A 24,487-nucleotide genomic window follows, 5' to 3' on the forward strand; every position below is an offset into this window, starting at 1 on the left:
ACCCCAGTTTGACACCTTCCTGCACTGTGCAGGCCTAGGTAAAGTGAAACTGCACTCTAGGGCAGATTCTGCCTTTATATATAATACAGTGAAAAAAATACAGATTTTCCACTTAACATTACTGACCTATGCATGAAGGCCCACTGATAGTAAAAGGCCTACCTGAGGTTAGCACCTATCCTCACAGAGTCCCTTCTGCCACAGGCTACCTGTATGCAGATGGAAGCTTCCCATGAAGTTAGTCTAACATGTGCAGCCTGCACATGTGCACACATGCATGTGTGCATATGATCCTATGTAGCAGCCCAGTGCCTCTTACCCTAGCTGCGAACAGCTGCCTTATTTTAAAAGGCAGATACTGGCAGTTATCACACAGTCCAATTCCCATGAATTTACAGTGAGTGAAACTCTGGTAGTGAGACTCACTCATAATAAAAAGTCAAAAAGCCTGGTAGTGATTTGAAAAAATCCTGGTTGCCTAGATTGGTGGGATCCATTTGTAACAGGGGCCAATGTGTATTGTTTTCTGGCGTGTGTCGAGGATCTCTGGCAGCTGATATTGGATCAATGCCTTGGTGATGTTTGATGTTGGAATCAATGGTTTCTTCTGTGCAAGTCTTAGAGGCATGTTTGGTGTTGACTTCAGGATTGAAAGTGGCTGTTCTATGCCTCAGGGCTGAGGAAGTGACGAAGGGTGGTGTGACTTGTCGTGAAACATTTTGGTGGATTCTTGCACAGCACTGAGGAATGTTTTGGGGATTCCAGCTGGCAGGGCCGGGCCGGGTCAGAAGGCCAGGCCATTTTAAGCTGGACTGAAGGCTGGATAAGCAACTCTGTCAGGAGCAATGCCCTGCCTCAGTCTGATGGCACTTTGGAGGTCGCAGTGATTGACCTTCTTGCATCTGTAGTAAGACTGGTGCTCTAGGTGTGAATCTGGTATTTGATTCTGTTGGCTTGCTGGGCAAAGGCTCAGCCTCTTTCAGTTCGATGTCCAATGTCTCAGAGGACATCAGGGCTCTCACCCCACAGGAAGCTCTGTTGTGTTTTGGTGATAGGCGGAGACTACATACCCTGTTTTATTATGACGATGGTTAATATAGCAGAATTAAAAGATTGTTCTTTCCAAAACACCCTCAAGTCCTTCTCTGGCACATGACCTAAAGAGTGTCCCATTAATGTTGGTCATTGGTGGGGTGTTTGGTCGTGATGCTTTACAAACATATCAGGCAGAGTGCATCAAAAAGGTACTCAGGCATTGGTGAAGACCCATCAGAATGGCCACTTGATAGGAGTTATTGTTTTGGAGGATACTGAGTTCTAAGAATCAAAGGTTGGTCCCGAAGAATCCAACAAAGATCATATTGGTTCCATAGTTCACACTCAAATATCTAAGGGCCTGATGTACGTAGTTTTTTTCTTGTCGCGAGCGGCCCGCCTATGCAGAATCAGGCTGTTTGCGACAAGAAAAAAGCATTTCGGTATGTACAAACCCTATTTTGCAATTGTGTAATATATTTACCAAATCGCAAAATTGGTTTGGGAATCACAATTAGGAAGGGGCATTCCATTCTTAAATGTGAGTCACAGTGCTATGTATAATTGTTTTGTGACCGTGAACGTGGTCACAAAACAATCACAGTTAGCACCAATTTCAAATTGCTGCCAACCCATTTGCAAACGGGAAGGGTTCCCCATGTGACCCCTTCCCCTTTGTGAATGATATCGAAAATATTTTTCCGAGCAGCCAGTGGTCCCATGGACCACTGCCTGCTCTGAAAAAATGAAAAGAGAACTTTTCATTTTTGTTTTTTTTAAATGCATCCCGTTTTCCTTTAAGGAAGGTGCATGGTCACACACCAGGACACATACTAAAATAACAAATATGCATTTTATAATTATATTATTTCAAAAATGTAATTGGTGCCCTCAACCCAGGACTCTGCTCTCTTCACATTTAATTTTAGTTCTGTATGAGGTGACAGGGCCTGATTCTAACTTTGGAGGACGGTGTTAAACCGTCCCAAAAGTGGCGGATATACCACCTACCGTATTACGAGTTCCATAGGATATAATGGACTCGTAATACGGTAGGTGGTATATCCGCCACTTTTGGGACGGTTTAACACCGTCCTCCAAAGTTAGAATCAGGCCCACAGTCTGATTGCAAACCATGCCTCTATCAGTTACTAATGGCAATACATTAATATTAAACAGCTATCTAAAGACAATGCCTAAATGTCACTTCTTTGACAAGTACTAGAATATCTGCATCTTTATGGTGTTTGTCCATTAAAATTATAATCTACCCCAGACACATACCCCGGCAATGTGTATGTCATTATTCGCGGGCAGCACTTATCCAAATTGGTAAAGACCACTGACAACAATTATTAAACATTTCTACCCACTATAAGACACATATAGACAAGCAATTCATATGTTAACAGCATATAAACTACACCTACACTGCTGACGATGCAGCTCAAACAATCAGAAATCAAACTCTGAACCATGATGGAGGCCTCAAGCACAAGGTCTGAAGCAACCAAAGTCTGACAGTGATGCAAGGCCATATAAAGAGCAGACACACAGTACAGAAATATCTCTAACACAAGGAAACATAACAACACCAAATAGCATGAAGCAAAACACCAACTTATCTTTGTGCCAACATACTATCTAACCTCTGATGTAGCAAATGTATTTAATGAAGCAAAGAGAGCATACACAGAGGAATGTTGTTTAAAGACTAACAGAATGTCAGACTTACATTCATGTGGACAGAATCCATATTTTCCATCTGCATCAAAGTTGTATGTGGTTGAGCACCATAGGAAGCCATCACTGCGCCCTGAGTCAGTGCAACTGTTGTACTCTTTGTCTCCAAACAGGAATGGAAATTTGCAGAATTCCCCATCTGCATTTCCGAATTTTACCTTGACAACTGTAAACAAAAAAAAGAAATAGCAAATATACCATCTGTTTTTAAATATTACTCTGTAAAGTAAGGCTACAGTAAATGGCACACGTCAGAAATATACATAAACAGACACGAGCCAGTAAACAAGAACATATGAATACCTATGTTGCTATATATGATTGTGACGTGCACTTGATTTTGTTTACACTTTATGAGTATTATCCTCCAAATCACAATGGAAACTACAGTGAAGGCGGCACCAACTACTACGTTCGACGACAGAATGTTCTTGTCCGATTGAAAAAGCAGCAGCAGTTTCACTGGCACAAACCTGTATGACGTACTACAGTGCTTCTAGCCTCAGTTCTGTCCTATAATAAGGGCTACTGGAATATTGCGGTTCTGCAGCTGCTGCGTTTTCTACATAATTATTAATTTACTGCATTTACTTTATAATCCATCATCTGCTGCATAATCTAAAGTTTTTGAGTAAAAGAAATTTGTAGCTCAAATGGATCAAAAGTTTCTAAAACATTGCAACACGTAGTGCGCAATAGAAGGCCTTTCAGAAAGATTGACTGATCTTTCATATGTTTATTGCTGTATTTGGGTGTTAAACTTGTGCTAACAAGAGGGAATATGTTCCAAGACAGTGTTATTATGTGCAAAAATTACAGAATAGTGAAGTGAGACTTTCACAAAATGTGCTGTATTATGCTGCATAATATGCCTTTGCTTTGTGTATAATTTAGTCCACCATTGTGCATAATTAGGTTTTCCCCTTTCACATATTCCATGGCCCTGCCAGTAAGACACACACCAAGACTGTAATAGTGTAGTCTCTTTCATGCAATGATGCTGCTGTATAGTATGTCTTCCGACCAGAAAGAATTGGTAATTTCACCAGAAGCTATCTGCATTCAGAAAATACCCAAGAGAATGAATGATACAGAACTGTATAGTGGTAAAAGAAATAAACTGATGAACCCTTTAAATATTATCACTTGTATATCTTGCCGTATGGAGTACTGTTTCTTCTCTAGCCCTCTCCAGATTGGCCAGGAGGGACACTGCCCGAGTGTGGGAGAGTGAGGAGCTGTCTTCCATGTCCCAGTGGAGGATGGGTCTGGACTTGTGTATGCAGACTGACCGTACAGTGTACAAAGCCAATGAGCTGTCCCAGGAAATTTGATAAAGCGTTGAGCCAAAGGAGGGACTAAGACTTGGATTGAATCAAGAGGTTGTCTCTGTGCCCATGTACCTTCAGCAGTCATGATGCCCTGTGTTACAATGGACATGTCATCCCAGTGTCATTTTGTTTTTCTGGTTTTGTGCAATATACAAAAACAAGATTAAAAAAAAAAAAAAATTGGTGGCAAAACACCAGCCAGCATATTTCACCTCAAACCAGGGATCATATTGGCAGAGATTACGCACAACAGTGTCAAATTCAGAGGTTTGTTTTAGTGGCAGACTAGTTGACTGAAAAAGGAAAGACAGTTTAGACAACAACTTAAGACATGGATATTCAACCTTTATTATTATGCTATTTACATGCTCTGTAGTGCACTTCCAGTGCTGAACCCCTTGTTTGGCAGCTGCACACTTTGTTAACTTGATTTGTTGTTGAGTGGTACAAAATAACATAATTTTAATCATTACCAGAAGACAAACAATAAGAGGGCCAAAGTTCTCTTCTACCATTGACTACCAGCAATATAGAACAGCTTGCCTCCTATGGTGCTGTATGTAAGATGAAGGAGAACCAACCAGTCTTTGTCCATCAATTTCAAAGCGTTACAATGAATATGAGAAATCATCCTAGATTCCTCATGATCCAGGCCTCTGTGTAGTGCAATTTCAAAGATTAAGCTGATGAATCAAAATCAAATTTGATCAGTTATCAGACACCTGCTGAAACTGGGAAGAGATGAGCTGTTGGATTCACACTGAGGAATACCAATCACCAATCAAGCAGGAAAATCTTTTGTGAATGGAACCAAGAAAATTTGTAGTATCATCAACAAAAGATTGGAACAATAATTGTGCCATAATCCCTCTCTAGCTTGTTGAATGGTGGGTAATTTGTCTTTGTGTAGGAAAGGTCTCAATTTGCCCATATTTGAACATGCAAATTGCAGGGCTTGGTCTTAGTTTAGAAGCTGGCCAGGCCTTCTCAACTAAGATCACCATTGTTTTTTACCTCTTCAGAGAGGCTTGTAATTAAGTCTTCCAGGAGAATTATCAGGAATTCTAAATTTTGGTTTGAAACCAACCAACATAAGCTTTGTTTCATTCAGAGGTACGTGCCAGCCTGTTATATTGCACCTAAACCTTGATAGTGGGCATCAGATTACGGAAAGTATCTACATCAGATTGAACAATGCCAGCCAAAGTAAGAATTAGCTAAGTGTTTTAAGTGTTGATGTGAAATCATGTATTGCAAGCAGCCAGCAAATCATTTAGAAGCTTATTGTGCACAGTAAATAACAATGGGACAGGCATAATACTTATTGCACTCTCACCCTGCCCCCCACACACACACTTATTCCATCACAGGAGACAAGACTGTATCACAATCACTATGGACGCTTTGTTGGTAAGTAAAGACTCAAACCATGGAAAAGATATGGTAACTTAACAGGAAACATATTGCAACTGATTAATCAAGTTGAGGTGGTCGTAGCATCAAATGCAGACAAGACATCAAGCTACACTAAGGGCCTGATTCCAACTTTGGAGGACGGTGTTAAACCGGCCCAAAAGTGGCGGATATACCACCTACCGTATTACGAGTCCATTATATCCTATGGAACTCGTAATACGGTAGGTGGTATATCCGTCACTTTTGGGACGGTTTAACACCGTCCTCCAAAGTTGGAATCAGGCCCTAAGTGTTCTACCTTTCCGGGGTCTCTAATTTTCAAAATCTCTCATTGTTATCCAGCAGAGCCATTTCTGTGCTCCTGCTAGGGGGAAAGCCCATATTAGCCTGAAAGTGAATATTTAACTGCTTAGTAACCACCCTTCCAAATATTGGCCCTCATTCTGACCTTGGCGGGCGGCGGAGGCCGCCCGCCAAAGTCCCGCCGTCAGGTTACCGTTCCGCGGTCGAAAGACCGCGGCGGTAATTCTGACTTTCCCGCTGGGCTGGCGGGCGGTCTCGTTCAGACCGCCAGCCAGCCCAGCGGGAAAGACGCTTCCACGATGAAGCCGGCTCGGAATCGAGCCGGCGGAGTGGAAGCTGTGCGACGGGTGCAGTTGCACCCGTCGCGTATTTCACTGTCTGCGCAGCAGACAGTGAAATACATGTAGGGGCCCTCTTACGGGGGCCCCTGCAATGCCCATGCCAGTGGCATGGGCACTGCAGGGGCCCCCAGGGGCCCCGCGACCCCCCCTACCGCCATCCGGATCTCGGCGGTCCGACCGCCGGGATCTGGATGGCGGTAGGGGGGGTCAGAATCCCCGCGGCGGTGCAGCAAGCTGCGCCGCCGCGGAGGATTCAATGGGGCCGCGGTACACTGGCGGGACCCCGCCAGTGGTGCCGGTCCGACCGCGGCTTTACCGCCGCGGTCGGAATCCCCATTGAAGCACCGCCGGCTTGTCGGCGGTGCTCCCGCGGTCCTCCGCCCTGGCGGTCAAAGACCGCCAGGGTCAGAATGAGGGCCATTATTGTAACTAAAAATGAGCTTCCAGCAATAGATCAATGGCTTCTAAGATGGCTTCTGGATCAATGGAAATATTGAAGCATACATTAAAGAGATTGGAGCCTTAACTGCTTCTAATTACTTATTAATAATGCCAGTAAATTCAAGAAGGGCATGGAGCAAGTTCTTTTACTCAGAAAGAATGGATTGGGTCTCTAGCACACTGTGAGATGTTCATATTGTTAACAATGACCTAGACCTGGAAGGTGAAAGTGGATAAGATAGAAGACAAATCCCCTGCCCCCTATTAGTTCCAGCAGCTTGTATTTCATGTCCTAAATGTGCAATAGAAGTGTTTCCTCCAATAATAATGAATATTTGTATTCACAATTGTTCTAAAAAATGGCCTGTAAAACTTAAATTCATTATATTCTCACACCTATATTGTGATTTAAAATCATTTCTTCCTATTCACCATTTCAGACATCTTGTACACAGCATTGCTAATGAATGCAGTTATTGGTATTATTATGTACCTACCTTGACCCTCTCCCAGTGTCCAGTGTTCATCATCATCAAAATGAGAGTCCCCTCCAATGCCTTGACCGGGAGCAAAAGCATGAGCCAAAAGTCCATCCTTGCCATCAAACGGATACCCATCACCATGTTCTGAAAAAAAATGATTTAAAAGGAGCAAGTGGTCGGTAACAGTTTTATAAAGCAAGCAAGGAACTAGGAAGAAAACCATATAGAAGGCAAAGCTAAATTAATGCTAAGCTCATATTTGTTTTCTGCCTATAGGTTTGTGTGTAGAATCACAAACCAGAATGCAGGCAAGAACCACTATGGGCTGTTCAATGTTTTTGAAAAATGTGTGCTCTTATTCGCAGCACGTTACCTCTTTCATGAACCAGCTGTCACATATTGTACATCACAGATAAGGATTTTTAGGGCTAGCTGAAGCCTGTTAATGTCAGTGCTTCTTTTTAAAGTGAAAATACCTAGGTACATGTAAGGAAACCACAACATCAAGTGAATGTCTAAAAAGTAGTCTGCGCTTTAAAGGAATAGCTGAAACCAGAGTAGAATTGGTAACAGGATATTTAAATTTATGCTATTACGCTCTGATTGCTACCGTCTAATGGGTAAAGCCCAAAAACTCTTGAGCATGGCGAAAGTCTAGTTTATATTCTTTTTAATGCTGTAGTTGATGAGTGCTATTTATCTATGTCCTCATTTTCTTACGTTATTTAACATATTCATTTGTCCTGCTCACTTAGATTTTCTTTTCACATCTTTCTGCAGACTCTAATTCTATCATTGTTCTTGGCTCTTTTGAGTAAACCCCTGCCCACTGTCTTGCAACCCACTACTCACAATATCCTGTATAGACCTAAACGTATGATGAATCTGCCTGTCTAAATCATCTTAACTTAATTAGTCCTGCTTTTTTGCTCAAACATAGAAACTAACCCATGGGCCTGTGACATCTGCAAGTCAAATTTTCTGCCTCAAAATTAACCATAGACCTTTGAAATTCACAAATCCAATGACTGCTTCACACTAAAACTTCAGTTAAGCTATTCAGTTCATTAAATGTTCTTTTCGACATTTTGTCAAAGTAGTTACTGCTTAATCTGTGTGTTTGCATGGGGGGGATAGTTGTGTGGTTTTGCACATGTTAAACCAAAGGTTCCAGGGCAACTGCTGCCTCACATATCCTAGAATTCTATTAAATGTCAATGCCAGTCAGAGAACCTCAACAATGCTCATTGATATTTTATTGATAAGGGACAATGGCATTTTTCACAGAGATATTTTAAAATATGGGCAAATTGGGCAATTGACCAAGGCCCCCACCTTCCCATGCTCTCCCCCTGTACAAATACTTTTTTCTCACTCTAACTTTGTAGATTTTTCTGTTAGAACATTGCTCCCTTTCTCTGCTTTCTTCTGTTTTTGACCCTGTCTGTCTCTGGCCATTGTCATTTTAATGATTTTTTAGCCCCCAATGTATAGATAATCTCATATTGTTTATAGGATTGGATTTTTAGAAAATAAGCTATAAAATGCAAATTTGTTTCAAGCAATGGGCTTGAAAATGAATCTAGCATGGGGCGCCAAAAACATGTTTATCTACAAATGCTTCACTATTGAAATATTCAGAAAAATATAAAACTAAAAAAAAGAAAGTTATAAAAATACACAAATAAGTACAGCAACACTTGAAACAGTGGTGCAACAAATGCCCCTGCAGCCCCTGTGGTCAACCCCCCGCCCCCAACATGGCCTGAGAGTTCCTGTGTGATTCTGGAGGGGCCCCTCCATATACTCTATGGGTGGGGCTCAAGTTTCATAACGCCACTGACTTGAAAGTCTGAGTTTATAATATACAACTTTAAATCTTGATATATTATCTTCCTTATACATGTGTACCCTCTCGATGTACTTATGTATTTTATAATTATTACTTTACACCTACTGTAGAAGAAAAACAAACATTTGAATCTCTTAATGCACTACTCTATGTCTCGCCCTATACCTCAATCTATCCTCTACCTCCACTCTCTGACTCATCCCAAACATCATTCTACTACCATGATCTCCAAAATAAACCTTTCTAGCCTCTTCCCTCCTCTCTCCCTCCTTGGATCCCCCCAAACCTCAGTTTACTACTATGAGCTACTAAGCAACCCTTTCTAAATTCTTCCCTCATGTATCCCTTTGTAGGCTCATCCCAAACTGGATTTTACTATTATGATCTATGATCTCCCTAATCCATTTCTAGAGACTCTTCCCTCCTTCATCTCTCCTTTTACTCATCCCAAACCTCATCTTAATACTATGATCTCTCAGATAACACTTTCTAGACGCTTCCCTCTTCCATCCCCCATAATCCTTTTCAGTCCTAGCAAACACATATAATGGGCTCACATGTCCACCTCTCTAAATGAACTCATATTTCCCTATACTAATCCACCACTAATACTTTATGGGTTCTGAAATAGTGTGCTACTCGTCGAAAAGCACTTCAACGCCTCGTCATGGGTAGTAAGCTCTAAATAAATCCAATTGGAATTACAAATACCAACAATTTAGACTATGGGGGTCATTCTGACCCTGGCGGTCTTGGACCGCCAGGGTGCAGAATGACGGAAGCACCGCCAACAGGCTGGCGGTGCTTCCCCATTCTGACCGCGGCGGTAAAGCTGCGGTTGGAAAACCGGGGCCGGCGGTTTTCCGCCGTTTTTGCCCCGGCTGGGCGAATCCGCCAGGGCAGTGCTGCAAGCAGCGCTGCCCTGGGGATTCTGACCCCCTTACCGCCAGCCTGTTTCTGGCGGTTTTCACCAGAAGAGGCTGGCGGTAAGGGGTGTCCTGGGGCCCTTGGGGGCCCCTGCACTGCCCATGCCACGGCATGGGCAGTGCAGGGGTCCCCTAACAGGGCCCCGGCCAGCTTTTCACTGTCTGCCTAGCAGACAGTGAAATGGCGACGGGTGCAACTGCACCCGTCGCACGGCCGCAACACCGCTGGCTCCATTCGGAGCCGGCTTCTGTGTTGCGGCCTCATTCCCGCTGGGCCGGCCGGCGCTAACTTTGTTAGCCCCCGCCGGCCCAGCGGGAATGTTGGAATGCCGGCAGCGGTCTTTTGGCCGCATGGTGGCCGATTGGCGGTTCCCGCCTGGCGGGCGGCTACCGCCGCCCGCCAAAGTTGGAATGACCGCCTATATGTTTTCCATGGGGATACTTTAATTATGTAGCTGGGATTGTCAGGCGCATCGTGATTGTCAGTAGGGTTTTTCTAAGAAGGACAAGTTATGAATAGATTGGGTGCTTCTCGAAAAGGTAAAGTTTGAAATCTAAAATGGAAGGATAGGGTGTCTCAAAGACTGTTGATACCTATGGGTGAGAGTTTCAGAAGGTTTTATATTGTTCATTTGAATGAACAATATCACATTTGCAAAATATCAGTGTTATCAATTTCAGTATAGCTCAGTTTATGTTTTTGTGGGGTATCTCCGTTATTCTGGGGTATGACTCAGTGCCACTTTATTCAGTTATTGCCAGTTTCCCTCTTTTTCTGAAACCTGCTCAACCTTTATGTGTTCATGCCATCCCTAACTAAGAGATGAATTATCATCCACGCAGAGTAGTTTTTCCGTGGAGGGTCGAACCTTGCCAGAATTGATCAGATATCTCCGATTATGCTTTTGGTGCAGAAATTCCTGGTTCTGCTATTTCTATGCAAAAACGTGCCCGGAATTTAGGGCAAAACATGAGGAAAGAGCGTGCTAATTAACTGACTACCATAGTAGTCTGCACTGCATGAGTGAAACCTTTTAAACGCAGACGTGGGAATCCCAACCGGAAACGGCAATATGGCTCTTGTATTCATGTGCTCCTTGGGCCGTGCAGCTTGTTCTCGGGCATTAGCTCTTTTCCATCCTTAAATAGTGCGTTAAACATTGCTCCCTCTCTTTAACACGGTGGAAATCTATTTTGCTACTTCACACAGCAAATGGCGAATGATTTGTTTAAAATAACAACAAAAAGCTATCCAATTCTAACATTTCAATGTGCTTCTTTTATATGGGGAATCGGGAAGATTTTGTGGACAACATGTGGGTAAATATTGTATATGTTTATAGGCGGGAGTCCCTATTTTCGAGTTCAGAATTAGTCCTCAAGTCATCGTAATACTGAAACAACTCAATCTGTTAGATAAGGAAGCCATGGGAAATGGGTGAATAGCCCTATAAAACACACTTTTACAATAAAAGCGGATGCAAACTTCAAGCAGAAGCCATTAAAGTGAGACGAAACGGCGGTAATCTAATGAGAGTCTGGCTCAGGTTATATGGAGCACTGACATGAAGTTTTGATCAAAGTTGGGAAACTGTTCAACAGAAAAAAAAGAGGAGTTTCTCTTGGTCCTAATTCTGAGTAATTTAATCATTTACCCAGATTCTTTCTCTAACATACTACTGTCCTTACTCTCTGAGATATGTTTGCACCATAAAAATAGGCACTTAGCTAACAGACCCTAAGACAATTGTCTCCTTTTTTTGGTCTCCCGCAAAACTGGATCGGCCCTGCACCTCAGATCGCTGCTGTAAACTACCGAGCAGCAGCTCCTGAAGAAGGGTGAGCCAAATCAATGGGGGAGGAGAACCACAAGGATTATGATGGGATAATGGACTTTACCAGTCAGTAACAACATATTATCTTTTTAGCCCTGTTGTTAATCACTATCCTTGATCTAGGAGGATAGGATTAGGCAGAAATGAGACTTTTACTTTACCGCCTCTGTCCATCACAAGCAAAAACATGAGCCCTCCAAGCTCTGATGAATATTCAGTACTAAATGGAAAAATCACCAGCAGGAAATTTTGAATCAAACATGGGAAAAGTATATCCTGGCTATGAACTTTTATGATTACCATACTAATGTGATAGCTTTATCTTTGTAGAAGAGACACTTTTATGTGCTAAGTCCAGGAGTACATTTTGTGAACTGTATGAACACCCCGGTAATCACGCAACCAGTCCAGCAAAGCCTGGTAGATGTGAGGTGGGGGAAACCTTGGACTGGCCAGTTCAAGCCAAGGGGCATGGTAATATCCCATGAGAGTGTGTGATGAGGAGCATATCTGTCCTTTCAGACCAAGGACTCCTGCATTCTTCTGGTTCCATCAAGAGCTTAACCATAACCAGTGACTGAGCGCATCATAGCATGAGCAGAATCCTGGATCAGCAGGACCATCTGCTTATCTATAGATACCCGGTTCTGAAGTGCGAGCAACAAAGGGCATATGTATGATCCACTTGGGGAGCTGCAAACTTGTTATTCCCAAACATGTCATATAACCCTAAAACAATACCACAAAACACTGGATTATTGGTATCCTCATCAACTATGAAATGTCAAAAAAGATATGTTTCAATTCAGGAAGGGCTGAAGAAACATGCCCATCTACAGCCACATAAACCAAAGGAAATAAGGAATGAGTAGCCAAATGCCTGTCTCATAGGAAAGGGAGAAAGATATCCATCTTGTTCAGAAGAGAGAGAGTACTGGAAGTCTGAGCTGTAATGTAGTACTATTTGTATGTCACCACGAAGCATGAGTTTCGATGTCCAACCATCTATAAAAAATAATGTTTTGCTCAGCATCATTGAAGGGCCCCCAAGAGTGAACGCAGCTGTCCTGGTTTTAGCAACAAGTGAAAATCTGGCCCTTGTGTCCTTGTGGGAAGGAGATTTGTATCCATGTGAGGGCGTCCTCAGCTTCAATAGATGCTGCTCATAGGGCTGGGGAGAAACTGCTCTGCCTCATACCATTACGCCAAGAGAGACTGCCGGCTCTGAATAAGGAGTGACAATATATCCAAGCGTCACATGAGAGGAAACGAGAACTTCTCAACTTGGTTCTCTGCTGGCATGTCCAGAAGTGTGGTAGCCCGAGTAGTTGCAAAATTAGGATGAACAGATTTACTGGTCCTCTTGGATTATGTTCCTTGTAAGTGGTGGAATGAGGGCTGACTTTTACTTGAAAGAAGCAGACCGATTGTGCAGCCTTGCCTGGGCCTAGGAAGCAAATAAAGGCTACCTTTTTGCCGGAGGTGAAAATCACCTTGCTGTCAGGCCCACTCACTCTCACACATTGTATGGAACACATTTGTATAACTGATTAATATTGGAAGGAGGCCTAATCACCTTTCTCCAAGAACTGCTACAAAATTTAAAATCAGACTCTCATACAAGTACGCTTAGTTTGTATGGAAAGAAAAAAGAGCAGCATACAGAATTGCCAAACTAAATTAAAATAAAAGAACAACAAGCAGTTTCCCATAGGCACCTGTGTCCGACCAAGTGTTACTGTGTAGGGCATCCTAATGGGAACTGAAAAGCAGTGGTGTCTGCCACTTAACTGGGGTGGCGGGGTAGGGGAAACGGGGTGAGGGAGATGGGTGGAAAAAAAAAAAGAAAAAAAAACTGACCTGTGTGCCAGACACGTTTCTCCCCCCTCCGTCCTCTTCCTCCTCTTGTTCACAGGCTCCCAGATAATCACAATGCTGCTGTCACCAGCAGCAGCATCGTTGTGACTGGGCTGAGCAGCCTGCTTCACCACTCAGACTGGGAGCCTGGGCATGTTCTCCACTCGGCTGCGCAATACAGCCAGGTAGAGAACATGAAAACTGTGCATGTCTGTTTGGCCGCCCCAACACGGCCGGCTGAACAGACCTGTGCACTTTATAGTGCACATACCCAGGCCCCTCCCTCCAGCCCCTTCTCACAAGAAATATAAAATTAATTAACGTAGCGTTATTTTTATTTTATTTTTCCTTTCTCTACAATTCAGTGGGACGATGCTTCTCCGCCTTAGCGGAGAAGCTGCCCCTGATGAAAAGTCATTCATGTGCATGGAGCATGAACAAGGCAGGCTCAGTGAATAAATGAATTAGTTGGCTGGAAGGGAAGGCTACCAGTCTAAAGGGCAAAATGAATGAAGTGGAAAGACATTTAACACTAGCAACCTCCAAGATGCCTCACTTGGACAGAAAATAGAAGTACAATAGGCTATTGGCCCGCAGGATTAAGCAACATGGCATAACCAAATCAGAGTCCCAGCCCTGCTAGAAACGATTGAAGACATAAGGGGAGAACTACAATCTCTTCTTAGTGGATTGGACAATAGACCCACTGATAATGCATAAGGAAGATATGTGAACAACTGCCACAAGCTAAAGACCAGCATAGCAGTAGCCAATAAGAATGATGGAGGTGTACTTGCATTGATCTTTTGTGTAACATATTCACTTGACAAGGATGAGGATTCTTGAGGCTGTCAAAGAAGGGGGAACTGTAACATGAGGGCCAGAAAATAATATTCCCAAATTCAGCACCAGAAACAATGAAGAAATACATCATTTTACACTGTCAACAGCCACTGTCTGACCAAGAAGATAGAAACAGAGTTCCTTTCACCTCAGCCAGCTAAATTTCATATCACATATAATGACAAATAATATATTTTCTGGGGCCAAAGAATGCTAAAGAACTTCTGAAATACACCGAAACAGAGGAAGATGAAAGTGTGAGTAGTATGGGAGTGACAATAGTATGGTGTTTTCCCAAACTGGGATGAAGATCTTTTATTGTCCGTATCTCATCTTCTCTCCTACTAATTAACCACCGTCCCATGTATCCTCTTTGAAGCTTATAAATACTTGCAAGGGCAGGGAACTGAGATTTTTTGATGATGTGTCACATTTAAAATAGTAAAACTGAGAGGGTTTTCTTAGGAATCCTTTATGATTTTTAGGTCAACATTTTTCTACCTATTTCGTTTGTCTCATGGAGTAAGATGAATTCTTTAGGATGTGACTTACAGTGATCAGAACTACCTTCCTAATATGTAGCCTATTGGGCACACCAGTGCTCTGCGGGTCACCTGGGTAGCCAAGGGTTCTGTGTTGAATCTCTGTTGAATTAAAATTGTGAGATGGCTGCACTGCCAGCAGACTGTGATTTAGCTGCTCTAGGCCTGCCATTAAACACTCTAGTAAGTGAAACTGAAAAAAACACTTGGTGTTCATCTAAGGATTTGAACCCCGTGTTCAACCCAGGACCTATGGCATCCCAAGAGCTCCCCATTCATATGTGCTAGGATGGGAATCAGATGTTGGCTAGCTCTTTTGTAGTACTTCTCAGTCAGTAAATAGTAATTGATGTTCAATATTTATCTTCAACAATGCAAATGTATTATTTTAATTGCAGACTGTTACTTTGGCAGTCACATTTTGCCCTGGATATTTGACCAGGCCAAGTGAGATATGTCTCTGTAGAGAAGAGCATTTTATCTTCACGTTGTAGGTAGGTGAGACAGGTCATGAATTGACTTAATCAGATACTTTGAATGATCCTCTGTTTGCTTAGGGGTGCAGATTTTTTCTCATCTCTGTGTTTTTGTGCAGATTTTAACTGTTCACTTTTCATATAATGAATGGTTTTACTATGGTCACATCCTTGAGCCATAGTACCTTCTTAAAATGTTTCTGCCATGCATTGCTGAGATCATCAATAGTTCAAGAAAAACAGAGCAACACAGCACATGAAAATGTAAAAAGACTCAAAAATTTACCCCAGCGGCCAAAATTAATCATGATGTCTGCATCCCCTTCATTAAGTCTGGAAAACTTCAGTGGTGTGACATCACTCCAAACTTTAAATGCCCTTGCAAAGGCATCATCCACAGTTTCAGAGTCCAAGTCAGGAGTGTATCCCAAGATCCTATATAAAAGAAAAATAAATATCACTTTCATAAATCAAGCTGATTTCCATGAAAAACATAGGTGCAATTTACAGTGATTTACAGTCAGATGAATGCCTAAGGCAGTAAATGACGCAATTTAAGCCTGAAAGTTAGCCACATAAGGATACCTACGAGGAGCAAATGGTTTTATTACTGTATAATTTTCCACAAGAGCATTAGTATATCCCATGCAAGTTGCGGGTAGTGGGTGGGACCAAGCATGGTGCGCCCTGTAAGTTTGTGAACACACACAAACTCATGAGTTTGTCAGTATTCCCAAACCCCTCTCTGATCTTTTCCCACCTTGGACATAGTAGGCGTTGTACTACAGCAAAGGGGCTAGAGTAGCATCTTTTCCAGGGAGGGAAGGGGAATGGCTCACCCCCCAAACCATGGTGGGAGAGTACAGAAAGTGTTTTTGAATATGCCAAAATGTTTTCCCAATGGGCAAAACAAAAAATGAGCTTACACATCTCGTTGCCTTTCGGCAGTCCATAACTATACTCTTTATTCAGTTGCACTTTGGGTAAATAATAATTCGTAAAAATGCCACATGACACACAAAGCCTTACACCCTAGGAAACTGTAACTGCAAAAAGTGTAAAAGTACATTCAATAAGAGGTGTATATTATCACATATACGTTTTTTTGTGAATAAGTCCCAATGTCGCTGTTGATATAGAAATCCCTTGACTGTAAACAGAGGTGTGCTTAACTTAGTTATCAGTGCATTTATTATAGGAAAACGTTATTAAAATGTATATGTTACAACTATTCTCCACAAGCATCAGGCACTTGCACTGTGCAAGTGTTTGATTTTACACCACTTCTTTATTTTGTGGAAAAGAAAGACAATCGCATTATCAGTCATACCTAAACTACTTTAGGAGAATAACAAAGTTCTAATGTTTTGCAATGCTATTTTGAATCTGACCATTCAATTGTACAGTAACCTTCTGAAAAGCAAAGGTCATTGTTGAGAACCCACCTGCATGGATACTGCATGCTTGGTTACATTATCATAAAAGAATCACTGAAGGTTTTAATCCCTGCTGCAATAGGAAAGCAATCCTGGAGGCAGGTTGTTTATATGGCCACAAGTAACATGTTTCAAAAAGGACTTAAAACATTTTTAGTTCAAGAGCATCCTTTAGTGCTTCACACAGGTGACGATAATACGTTGTTCTTTTCATAATACGAGTACTTCACATCCTTCTCTGTCCTGTTTTGTTCTAACTATGTCTCGAGGGCCCAATGATGGAAGGCAGTGCAGATGATCTTTTGTTTCTCCACACTCTTTGTCAGACCAGCCCAAGGAGTGTTCGAAGATTTGCTATGCAATCACAAGGTTATAGATCCCAAGGGGTGACTCAGCTGATGCACGTTTGCAATATGGCCTTCGATTTGCCACAAGTCAAGAACAACAATTTAATATTGCCCAAGAAACAATGGACCCTTTTATCATAGATTCCAACTCACAAAAGACCAAATGTCATTTTATTTTCCCAGTTAAACTCCAAGTCAACCAATGGCGGTTTGTTGTTATCAGCTACTTCAGGATTATCCAGGGATATCAACCGTTAAGCACAAAACAGTGATTTTAGCATGAATTGTGACAAGAGATAGTGAGCTCTAATGAGTTATATAGTAGGAAGCTTGGCCAGGCATATTTTATGTGGACATATTTTGGGGGGTTAGCCTGGTACTATTATTGGTCAATTTATAATGATTTTTTGCAAACAGGATGACATATTTAGTCGATAAGTAAAAAAGAGATAGAAGCTTCCCCTTGTTAAGCAAAACCTACCAGACAGTGCAGGTGCCTGGCTGCAACATATACATTTTGGCACTACCTCGAGCATTGAGGTGCTTGCAGCCCACCCAGTGCTTACCATTGGGTATCATTATTGTCACTCTCATTTGCCTGCTTCTTTTTCAATGGCTTTCCAAGCCCATCTTGTGTTCCTCCTCTAGAGCATGTCAATTTACGTTTGTCCTCACATTGAGGGAATTACTTTTTAATTTTGTCTTAAGCATTCTAAAAGAGTGCATGTGTTTTCCAGCCATTTCCCGTGTGGTTCTTATCCCCTCTGAGCGTTGCTCTCTCTCGCCCATGTGCTCTCGCCAGCCCCCATCTATGATACTCTTCCTAGTTTCATCCCCCCTTGGCCTCGAGTTGGCTTCCTGCCAATATGCTTCTCCCCTTCCCCATATTGCTCTCTCTCTCACACTTTTTTCCTCTTCAGCTCCACGTTGCTCTTTCTCTCTCTGCACTGCTGTTTTAGACTTTCCTCCTTTCTTTAATAAAACAGGAATACAGGAGTTTGTAGGCATTAACAAACTGTAAAGGCAAACCACACCTCGAAACTCCAGCTTTCCATCACTCCCCTGGGCATTATTAGTGCATAATTTAACTCAGTCACAACATACACTTGCACAGTAGTAAAACGATTTTTCCAGACAAGTATTGTCTTGTGGATAACTGTCACTCATATATGGAGTCACTTTCAGCTGTAAATGAAGTATTATGGTTGTAAAGGTATTTGAAAATGGGGGCCACCGTGTTTTGCAAAATATTAGGCGATTTGATCATCATTACTTGAAATGTGTTTGGTCTCCAATGAGTTTATTCTTTGTTTATGTCACCGCCATACCGAAATCTCTAGATAAGTGTCCTTCAAACTGAATTTCCTCCCATAACCTGTCAGTCTGCTTACTCTTTTTCAGTGGTTAATTTGTAAATTAAAGCGTGCCTGTGCTAAAAGCCCTCCTCTGAAACATGCGGCTTCTGCATTTAAATGTGCGAGCACACAATAGTGAGGCAGCGTAATCCTAAAGCCATCTCGGGCCTCTTTAATCCGTCTACAGGCACTCCCTGCCCTTTCAGCTCACTCTTGCAGCTTTCTACTTTCTCCCTTTGTAACGCTTTTCCATCTTTCTTTCCCGATCTTTTCCCATATGGGTCTTTGGCTCGCAGTATTTGCCTGATGCAGAAAAATAAGTGCGGGCCCTCGAAAATAAGTGCCGTTGCCCCCACCGGCAACCACCAGTTCAAACTAAGCACTGATCTTTATGTTCCTTTTCTTTTCCTTTCTTTTCATTGCCCCGTTAAATTATACAGACCTGTGGATTCCAAGGTGTTTATTGTTACTGAATGATATGTTTAGGAGCTAATTTGCATGATTTAGCCACTATTAACACCGTTCTTTGAAACGATTGTTCTTCACATTGTATGTTGCAAGCTGCTAGGTACTATAATATGTTAATAAAACCCAACATAGTATCGTTACTTCCTGCTTCTATTTGCCTACTTCTCACTTGATGTAGAAACCTTCAGTATTTCTCTACTCTTTTGTGTAATCGCCTACCGTGTTTTCCTGCTTGCCTTTCATAATACTTTGCTGGCAAGCAAACAGTCACAGAGGATCACTGAAATCTTTTGCTTTGCAGTATATGCTTGAAATATGTTGAATTATTCTTAATGCTATACATGTAGTTTTAAAAATAAAGTTACAAGACTTACTGTATGGGTGCTCCGTGGCTCATGCACACAGAATAATCATGTCATGTTCCTGGACAAATGCAGTTATAAATTGTAAAGAAAATACTTATTTCCAAAACAAATTGTGCTCCTATTTACGTAACATATTTCAATCCGCTATCTGAGAATCACCCTCTGGTTTATGTAGACTTTCTTTTAAGCAAGAATGGCCTTTCCAATCAACCTTCAGAAACTAAGTACTGTGCTTGTCAATACATTTTCTGAATGATATGTAGTGACCTCACGTTTGGAGATGCCCTCCTCTTATGCATGGGCAACAGAACTACAAATACTTTTCAGGTCTGGTATAAAAGGAGGCTTTAAATGCCTTGGCAGATCTCGAGAAATTGATACTAATAGTAATACAGGAAGTAACACACAGAGCGAAGCTTTGAACTAGCCTCCTCCTGTCATTGCCTACTCGTTTTGGACTAGCCCACAGGGAGCATTTATAAAGTGTAGAGAACGGTCATTGCTTTCTCAGCGCTATCATTCACATTTTCAGCCAAACGCCTGGATATCAAGTCTATAGTTGAGGTTTTAGGCACTGCGAATGGGTTGCTTTTTCTGTTTTCTTGCGGGACCATAAACGTCAAGGAGTGCGCTTCAGGAAGTAGTTGCAGTGTGGATAGCTGACAGCAAAAAACAATATTCCACGTGAAATTATTCACAAAGTGACAGTCTCCTGATATTCTCCTCATAAGTAAAGGGCTTTACATTAATTAACAAACATTGACAAAGCCACTAAGTCTGGCTTTTAAATGAAGATATCTCCTTAGTTAAATATGGCTTAAGGCATTAAATAAGTCAATAACAAATAAAGTTAAACATAGTAGCACGTGTCCATTTTGCAGTGGTATTGCTCATTTTGTTTAGTTGTTTTCAAGTTCCAGCACTGATCCTACATTTAAACCCAATGAGCTGGCCATCGTAAACTATGGGCACTACCATTCGATGACGCTGCCCTGGTCTAGATGCTGTGGTCTCATGGGATGCGGCGCAGTCCATGCAAACAACCTGTTAGCACCTCTGAGAAGCTGATGTATGCTCTAAAAATAATAAACATAAGATGATGAGAAGAAAATAAATGAGAAGAAAAAAAACTGAAGAAAGGATTAGCTCACCAATGCTGGTACTGAAGTGCACTCATTTTAAGTTGGATTTGTATGTGATAAGAAAAATGCGGTTACTGTCACTTTCTGAAGTGGCTGACCCATTCCTCATGCTTAATGTTTTCATGGATGCAAGTAAAGTGCTTTAACTGATGTATATTATGTATTGTCATTGTTTCTTTATTACAAGATCCTGGCAGACAAGTAAGCCTGTCATACCTTCCAAGAACATTCTTGCAATAATTGTTACAGTGCAAATCCTTTACCCTGAGAGTTTGTAATGGGGGTAATCAACAGCAAAATCATTGACTACAAAAGTAATGTGAGGCTTCATGTAACAAAATACATCTGCAGGCATTACATGGTATAATAGCAATCCACTCTTAAATTCTTATTGGCTTTAACGTGTGTTTCATAATAAATATATGAGGCCTACAGCCTCTCTTGTAACTTTTAGAAAACCAGATCAGAACCATGGCATCGGGTAAAATGTTTCACTATGAATTTATCAGGCTTATAGCTTTTGTCATTGGCTTGTCATCATACCCAAGTTAGACCTACTGTATTGAGCATAAACCTTCCCACAAGGCAGCTATTTAGTACCAAAATTATAAATGTATACACAATTATAGGTGTTAAAAACCATGTAAAATTCGTCCTAAAAAGATCTAGTAAGGATTATCATATTATAAATCTTCTATCCCTATGGTTTGTTGGAGAAGGTAATCAAAACTGTTGCCTACTATCGTAATCTCTTGGATTCCATTTAACAACAGACCAGTTCACAGGCTTTGACCACAGTGGATTAATATCCACTGTTAAAAGCCTATTAGTGAAAAAATGCTGTTCACAACTAATAAATCAGGCCCATGGGCTTTCTCATAATGTTTCATAATAAACGGACCAAAGGTTTGAATCTTATAGGTCTTTTCGCAATGAACCAAAATGGCCTTTATCATTTTCCATTGGCTTGACAGTATACTATAACCAACACAGGCCTACTGAAATGTGCCTATGATTTTAACATCATATATACAGTTAGAAAAATTACAAATATGTCTAAAATTACAGTTGGCAAAACAATATACAAACCCTGTCAAAAAGGCCTAAAAGTAATTATCACAATGAAAATCTTCTACTTCCGGGGTTTCTCATACAAAGTGATGAGCACCAGAACCCTTGCCTACTAGGGTAATCTGTGGGATTTCATGTAAAAACTGCCAAGAGTCTGTAACATTGCTTAATAAAAATCCATCAATAAAGGCCTATGGTTTTATCAAATGCTTTTCACAATACATAAGCCAATCCTACTGCCCATGTCATAGTATTTTATAATGAAGAGATCAGACCTTATGTTTTGGACATAACTTTTACCACTCAGCCAATCAGGCCTGTATATCCTTTATAATTTGCTTGTCACCATGTCCAGCTAAGGCCTAATGTATTGAGCGTAAGCTTCACAACAGGTCAATGATCAGGCATGCAGTCACAAAATTAGAAATGTAAACAACATTACAGCTAGTAACACAAAATACTAGGCCTAAGAGGGCCCAACACGGATTATCACAGGGCACAACTTCTATCCTAGGTCAACCAACACGAAAACCCTTGCCTACTATTATAAACTGTGAGACTACATGTAAGAAAAAAAATATCTCTGCATATTTTAAGAGCAGTTGCACTCCACACTTAAATGCCTATTAACATTTTTCGTGTCTTTCTGACAATATAAAAGCCAGGCCCACTGGGTTTATAGTAACTTCTCAGATTAAACAGATCTAGCTTAAAGCCTTGGTTATTGGCTTGCCACCATAACCAGCAAGGCCCTGCTGTGTTGAGCGTAAACTTGCTTTCACACATTGGCAACCAGAGAAGAACCAGAGAGAAAAAAGCACCTTAATTATCAAATCATTTAGGAGAAATTGTTTAATAGCATCACAGTGGCATTTGTGTAACCTTAAAAGTCCGGCTCCATCCATTAATGTGGCATGTGCGTGAATAAAAAGTCAAACTCAATAGCTTTGCTTGTTAAAGAGCACAGCTCACGCAAATGGATAAACAAATGACCACAGCTGTTTGGAGTGTAAACTGTGGAAGCACACAGCTTTTGACAAATCAAAGGATGTACTGGGATGAATCAACATCTGGGCAGACTCACAGTCACTTTCTGTAGTCCTGTTGAAATATCCTTTTTTAATCACAGAAGGTAAATGACAGTTGACTTAAAAATTGAAATCAGTAACTGCTTAACATTACCATTGAGTAGCTGTCCTGTGACGAATGTTCACAGGTATAGCATATTTAGCACTCAGTATCTCTGCAAAGTGTCCCACAACGCTTTTTGGAAGCAAATTTTTGGAAGCAAGAGACAACTGGCTCATGAATATGTTGCAGAAAACTGTGTGCAACTTACAATGCTCGGGTTCAAATTCTGGCACCTCCAACCTAGATTTTCATTCCTCCCCAATTATAACGTGAGTACTGCTGAGCTGAGTAATTCTACACCCTATAAACAAAACCTCTAAAGTGGGGGACCAAGTGCTATATGCAAAAACATTTTACTAATAATTTACGCCGTTATGACAATTTCAAAGTGTCAAAAGGGGGTCATTGGTAGCCTGACATGCCTCCCGTCCCTTCCATGGAGCCAACGCTCTTTGTAGAAGACAAGTCTAAGGAACTTCAAGGCAGCAACAGTAACACTGTAAACTCTGTTTACTATACCTACTCTGTAGCTATGGTCGTACAAGTTATTAAAAGGAATCATTTCCTTCCAGTTCTGAAATAAGAACAAGCAATTTTCTGATTCTGAAAGCAGCCTTCACTGGTCTATTGACATCTTTATAACTAAATTAATTTAACAAGTTAAAATTCTTTCTACTGAGTATAATAAAAGATTGTGGGGTTTGGATAGCAGGCTATATACGCCAAGGGGAGTGTCAGGACCTACATTAGGGCAGTGGGACCGATGCAGTCGCATCTGGCCGTGACTTAGGTGGGGGCCGCTGTGTTTAAAAATAGCTATTGGTTTAAAGCATGTGGAATTCCTTGCACATTCAGCAGCTTTCAGGCAACAATAAAAATGTCAAGATAACTCTGGTGGTTTATGTCCCTACTTGTGAGATATCTTTTTGTTTAGTGGCATTTTTAGCTCATCATAAAGTAGCACAGAGGAATAATGTGCCTGCTGCTAAGAATGTGTGCCATGCAGATCACAGAACTGAGTGTGAGTGAACTATGAATAGCTCTATAAAAAATGAAATATATATCAGAGAGAGGCTATGGAGAGATGAGGTGCACTGTTAGAGAGTGGTAATGAGGGAATTCGTGGAGAAGGTGGTCATGAGTGGGTGCCAAAAAAGACTGTCACACTGGGCTTCACCGGTGCTAAAGCTGGACCTGGGGCATGTTACTGGTTCATAAATAACAAGCGTTGGGGAAGCCAATAAGTCTTGCATTAGAGACCTACTGGCAAAGCCGATTTCACCAAAGCTTATAAAAAAATGAAAGTGGACGTGGAAAGCAATAGCAACAGCAATAAATGTTGGGTGGGTGGGAGAGGAAGCAGCAATGGAGGTTGAGTGCACAGGAAGAAAAGAGGCAACAAAGGAGGGTGAGGGAAGCAACACTGAGGGGGAATGGGTGAAGAAAAAGCAACTATGGAAACACAGTGAAGGTGGGTGGACACTATGCAGCAGCATTAAGGGAGGAAGGGTGGATGGGAAAAAGCAACAATTGCAATGAAGGAAATAGAAGGAGGGTGGGTGGACACTAAGCAACATCAGCAACAGAGAGTTTGGACTGGGAAAAAGGATCTGCAGCAATAAAAGGAACAGAGGGTAGGTGGATTATTGGACATTAAGCAACAGCAGTAATGGAGAGCGGGTGGATGGAGATAAAGCAACAGCCGCAATGGAAGGATTAAAAGCTTCAGGGAGGCAGGGGCGAAAAACA

The 24,487-nt window shown here is 41.6% G+C and overlaps 1 protein-coding gene across 1 annotated transcript in view; it reads right to left on the reverse strand.

Annotated features, from left to right (window-relative positions):
* MMP2 (matrix metallopeptidase 2) overlaps positions 1 to 24,487 on the reverse strand; it is a 183,508-nt gene that overhangs the window by 137,436 nt on the left and 21,585 nt on the right. Inside the window, exons 3-5 of the mRNA XM_069216277.1 lie at positions 15,710 to 15,858; positions 7,108 to 7,236; positions 2,771 to 2,944 (exon numbers count right to left, since the gene is read on the reverse strand). Coding sequence (XP_069072378.1) covers positions 2,771 to 2,944; positions 7,108 to 7,236; positions 15,710 to 15,858 — 452 coding nt within the window. The remainder of the gene's footprint in view (positions 1 to 2,770; positions 2,945 to 7,107; positions 7,237 to 15,709; positions 15,859 to 24,487) is intronic.

The sequence above is a fragment of the Pleurodeles waltl genome, chromosome 12, assembly GCF_031143425.1.
Source record: "Pleurodeles waltl isolate 20211129_DDA chromosome 12, aPleWal1.hap1.20221129, whole genome shotgun sequence".
In the NCBI taxonomy this organism is placed as follows: domain Eukaryota; kingdom Metazoa; phylum Chordata; class Amphibia; order Caudata; family Salamandridae; genus Pleurodeles; species Pleurodeles waltl.